Genomic DNA, 6,030 nt, shown 5'->3' with positions numbered 1-6,030 from the left:
TAACTCTATATAACTCTATATAACTCTATATAACTCTATATAACTCTATATAACTCTATATAACTCTATATAACTCTATATAACTCTATATAACTCCATATAACCATGCATACTACCACATTCAATCAATAAAAAATCCCACAAAAACCAGGAACCACCGCGTACCTGTTGAATGTACGTTATGAAACAGAACAAAAAAAATCACAAAACATAAAACACACCAACAAGTAGAGTAAAAGAATAGAAGTCCCTAACCTACCTATGTAACTAAATTACCTTATGCCCTAGCCTACCTATATAATAAATTAATCTCAATCTCACCTACCTATGTTTAATTAACTTAACTCAAGACTCATGAAGAAAGAGAAAAAGGAGTAAAACAGAACATAAAATACTACCACACAAACAAACATGATGTACGTATGTATGTATGTATGAGCAACCGCTATAGAACCCACCTAAAATATAAAAAAATACAACATAAAAACACACAAACCACAGGCAACATATATAACTCTATATAATTCTATATAGCTCTATATAACTCTATATAGCTCTATATAATAAAATAAATAAAAATTAAAAAAAAAGATCAGGCAGACTGCTTCAAGCGAGGCAGAATGCCTGATCTGATTTTCATGTTGTCTCAGCTCCTATTTATACTCGTTTCAACCATACATTTTCATTATTTCAATCATTCACATCAGTAAAAAACTTGTTTAAAATATGTACTAAACTATTATACAGTCTTAGCCACAATGCTAACCGTACTAAATTGACGTCATCGAACGAACGCTTTCGAAACTTTCTGATTGGCTGGTTGAATCTGCTATATTGCTTTTTTATATAAACATATAATCTTATTAATTAGTTGTATACATGGATTCTAGTTACTTCGGGGAGAATTCAAAATAGTTTGAGACCACACCTTGCTTAACATCCGATTCCAAGCCGAGCCGAGCCAAGCCAAGCCAAGCTGAGCCAATATGCGTAGATTTATAAGCGCTTTTATATTAAAATTTTGCACGCTTTATATATATATTATATAAATTCATTATAATAGCAACAGTAATCAGTGCTACATATGTACGCACGCAGTTCAAATTTTTCGGGGAGAATTCAAAATAGTTTGAGACCACACCTTGTTTAACATCCGATTCCAAGCCGAGCCAAGCCAAGCTGAGCCAATATGCGTAAATATGCATGATTTACCCATCCTATTTTATAAATTTTATTTGATGTCTTTTAATTAGTCAGGTCACAATCATCATCATCATCGATACCGCAGTGAAATCAAATTGAGAATTTTTTAAATTTTTGAAAAAAGTACCTTTATTTATTTTATGATACTACTTTTTTCAATAAGATACTGTTTGATACATATAACTAGAATAAATATAACACCCTTCGCTCACTTTCAACGGAGGGGAGTTGGAGGGTGATTTTTTATCGTTCGAGTCAAAAACAAGGGGAGGCCTATGACCAATATACAACACTTTCTTATGGGTTGAAGCAGTGATATGCAAAGAACCTAAAATTTTTCAACTTTTAAAATTATTTTCGGTAATCATGGATATAATATATATATTGATTAAATTACATACGAACACCTTTTTTCCAGAGTTCATGACTATATTTTTACAACATATACAAAACATTACAACGTTTATAACATTACGTTCATGATGTTATATATAAGACAATATATAATATGTACTTAACATTTACGATGTGCTAACAATATTAAAACAATACACACACACCAAAGACATATTATACGCATGGATATGTCTATACCTATACAAACATCTCAATACCAGCATAACACATACATTATGTAACATTATGACAATATACAAAGGAATGAGTATTATTAATCATCTTTTGGACTTTTTTTTCTGATTTTTAGTGGGATCAATTACTGCTGTGACAGTTTGGGGTGATTTTTTGGTCCTCTTTGGAAGCTGCCAAATACGAATTTAATCGAAATTAAAAAAATTGGACTATTAAAATTATTATTCATAATAACAATAAAAATATTATTATTATTACTAATTATAATACAAATTATAGTTAGCACTTGTAATTATTTTTTATTTCTCACATAAATAGACATGTAAGAAAAGAAAAACCCAACCTTATGCTGTAGATACCCATGCTCCTCCAGTATGTCTCTAGTACAGGAGTTGATGTGTTTGAAGCGATCTGGTCCTAGTAGGATGTTTCCGAACCAACGAGTAACCACCACCATCACGTTTCTCGCGTCCATCTGCTAAAAATTATAATATTTATTAATAATTTGAATATTTATAAATTTACCCTGATTTTTAAAAGTATGATTTATAATATGGTCAATGTTTCTATACTACGAAATAAAATAAAAGTTGTTTAAGTTTTATAAATTTTTTGAATATTTATATGGCAGTAACAATATGATTGATGATGAGCTTAATGTTTCAGAACAAGGAATTCATTTCTGAAGTTCAACCCATTAAAATACGAAGTATGAACAAAACATGATTATAAGTTGCTAACTTCCAAGACGTGAAGCATCCTGCCCCCGGCCTGGTGTTCTCCGTCGTCAAAGGAATCGGCAATAACCTTCCCATCCCCAGTCTCGAGTCTGTAAGCAACGATGTTGTGTTTGGCGGAATTTATCTTGTTATTCTCCTTCAGCTTGTTCACAACCATCTGCACCTGAGGATAACAACCGGATAGTTTGTGAAATAAAATTTAAAAACTGCAACTAAAAAAATTAATTTATTTGGATTAAGTTGATTAAAGTTAAATCAGATGAAATCTAACCTGTTTCTGATGGCAAATAGAAGCCAGATGTCCTTGAAACTCACTCTTCCTGTCGATGATTGACTGGCCGTGGTGGATCGTGGGAAGCACTGAAGAAATTAATTCAGATTTGAAGATGCAAAAAAGGGTGAACTAAAATTAGATCAAATCAATTTGAGAGATGAGTTGATGAAGTGAAACTTCTGAAAAAAAAACCAAAAATGGTCACGAATTGAAAGGAAGATATGACGTGAATAAATTTATATTTTATTTGAATATAAATTAACCATCTTCCGGTTTGGTTTCGGGAGCTTCCTGAAGGTTAGGGACGTAGGGTTGGTACTTGAAGTCACATTCATTCTCACAATCCGCACGCCCACCAGCATTCTTTTCTAAACTGTTTCCCGCTCTTTTTTCAAAATTTTTTGATGATTTTCCAGCTGAACAAATTGATTGATTGACCGACTGATTGATTCATGGATTGATTCCCTGATTGATTCATCGACTGAATGATTCATTCATTCATTCATTAGTTGACTGATTGATTGATTCACTTATTGACTGACTGACTGATTGATTGATTGATTGAAAAAAATATCTTATTACAAAATCAAGTCGTTCAACGGTATCATCACTATCACCCATTACTATTATTTGAATTTACAGTAGTTCAACATTTTACTTGAACTATGTAATAACAAATAAATTCATTCAACTCAATTATGCAGCAAGCAACTTTTTACATATGCCTCTATTTAAAACAACCTTGTATTAAAGAATGAAAAATCATCAACTAATAATTAACCATGAATACATGTGTGTGTATGTGTGTGTGTGCCTGTGTGTATGTTTATGTGTGTGCCACCCACTGTTTTTTGTAGTTTTCTCCGTAGTATCTGGATTGATAATGTCCTTCAGAAATTTTTGGATTCTTTCCAACCAAATGTGAATGACATTCTCTCCAATGTTCTCACTATGAATTAAATTGCAATATTAATTAAATTATCGTTTAATCAGACTTTATTTAAATTTATCCTGATTTTTGAATAATTTTTTAAAAATTATATAAAATGTATAAAGTTTTACAAAAAAAATGCAATAAGAAGACAGTAAATGTTGCTATTCTATCATCCTTATATCAAGTTACACTAACGAGAACATAATTTGAAACAATTATAATCATAGTTATAATTAAATAATAATTATAAATATAAATATACTACAATAGTAGTAATAATAAAAATTATAAAATAATATTAAAATGATACAAACCAATTATAACATCTAAAATAATTATTAAACCAATTTTTCGCAAAGGTACAACAACAACAACACACGTTTAGACGACATTGTCCCCGAGATCGGGGGGTTGCCGTTTGGCTACCTATGATGAAACCGAAATACCCCTCGACGCCATTCCATCATAAGTAATTTATTTGGCTAATTTTTACGCAGGACGCCCTTCCTTACGCAACCACAGTTATAAGCGGTGGGCCTAGCCTTTGATGATCCAACATCACTCACAAGGCAGTGAGGGTCAGTTTAATGTCATAACCAGGACATTGTCATAACCAGGACATTGTCATAACCAGGACATTCGCAAATTTTTCGCAAAGGTAACTTACCAATAAATGTCAGTGAGCATCTTCTTCAACTTGTCCAATTCCCTGTGGTTCAACCATGATGCACTATTGTGGTGACATAATAAGGTCATTATACATACACAAACCAACACACAAACAAACAACAAACAAACCAAACACACACAAATCAACACACACAACCAACACACACACACACACACATACTCAGAGAAAATCACAACAAACCAACACACACACACACAAACAAACCAACTCACTCATATACATACACACAGACACACACACATAAAAATAAGCATTAAAACATACTCAATGTTGTAGATAGGTGGAGCGTGGCTGGGGTACTCAGGGGGCAACTCGATCTGATTTTTAAAAAATTATGAAAAAATTTATTACGACAAAAGTAATTATAACTATATGTATAATTATAATAATAATTAAATATTAAATTAAGAAATATAAATAAATAAATATAATAATATATATCTTATGACAAATAATAATTATAACTATATAAAAAAAATGATAATATTATTATGGTAATTTAACAAGAAATTACGAGATATTTGTAATAAAAAAGCTTCATTAAAAAGCTTCATTAATGAAACCAAATTATAAAAAATGAACGTAAAAGAAATAATCGAATAAATAAAATAAACAAACAAATAAAATAAAATGAAGCAAAAATCATCACTAATTTTCAATAGAAACAATAAATAAAATAAATAATTAATAAAATAAATAGATGATAATAAAACAAAAATTCTCCCTAACTTTCAACACTAATGAGAACGTGTTGCTTGTGGCAGAAACTTCCTTAAAAGTTAATCTAAACTTTCTTTTATTCCTTCGACCAGGCGTAAACTGACTCGAGTATATGGCTCCCAATGTCAGAATCTCTTCATCCTGTGATTGTTTTATTTATTTATTTATTATATGCATAAAATTTATACTAAAAATAAAATAAAACAAATAATTATTGTTAATAAATAATAATATAATAAATATTTACTAAACTAAATAATAATAATAATATAGCTGACCTGCTTAATCAAGTTTTCACTCTTTTTACAACTCATCTTCTCCATGATTTCTTCACTAAATTACTAACAATCAAAGTGGAGCCTCTGTCTAGGTAATGTATAATCTATACTATACTATAATTGAATTGTAATGGCGAACAACACGGATAAGAACAATCAATGGACGAATTCGAGATCCGCTAACTAATTGCACTAATCACAAATTCACTGAAAAACCCAGAACAGGAACGAACGCAAAAATTAGAAAAGACAAATTCTTGCACGAAACAAAGATGCAAACGGATTCTGACTTAGCGAGATCAGGCAGGCCATATTTATAGTCCGAACTTCCTTCCGAAGACTCCATATTGCCAGTAAAAACATAGAAAAGACGCACAGCAGATTAAACTTGGCGCCGTTTCACTTTTGAAAGTGAAACCGAAAATTTAAAATGAAACTGAAGTAGGAATTTTTCACATAAATGTTATAGGAGATAATTTTTTGACTGGAAATAATATAACCTTGTACAAATAATTAATATAATATTATTTCGTAATATATAATTATGAATAATAATAGAATGTTGTAAATACATTGTAAATCTTTGTAGTTGTAAAATA

General features: G+C 30.5%; 1 protein-coding gene across 1 annotated transcript; it reads right to left on the bottom strand.

Annotated features, from left to right (window-relative positions):
* Positions 1–1,611: 1,611 nt before the first annotated feature.
* On the bottom strand, positions 1,612–5,729 carry HELRODRAFT_106777 (hypothetical protein). The gene is made up of 11 exons (XM_009021784.1): positions 5,617–5,729; positions 5,432–5,514; positions 5,163–5,294; positions 4,698–4,750; positions 4,410–4,472; positions 3,654–3,757; positions 3,072–3,224; positions 2,806–2,894; positions 2,536–2,697; positions 2,138–2,272; positions 1,612–1,964 (listed from the first exon to the last, which is right to left on the bottom strand). Exons 2-11 carry the CDS (start codon positions 5,474–5,476, stop codon positions 1,878–1,880), a joined length of 1,023 nt encoding a protein of 340 aa, XP_009020032.1. The 5' UTR covers positions 5,477–5,514; positions 5,617–5,729; the 3' UTR covers positions 1,612–1,877.
* Between the last annotated feature and the right edge of the window lie 301 nt (positions 5,730–6,030).

Source organism: Helobdella robusta (assembly GCF_000326865.2).
Source record: "Helobdella robusta unplaced genomic scaffold HELROscaffold_3, whole genome shotgun sequence".
Classification (NCBI taxonomy): domain Eukaryota; kingdom Metazoa; phylum Annelida; class Clitellata; order Rhynchobdellida; family Glossiphoniidae; genus Helobdella; species Helobdella robusta.
The sequence above is the reverse complement of the archived record's forward strand: the minus strand, read 5'-3'. Positions and strand labels throughout refer to the sequence as shown.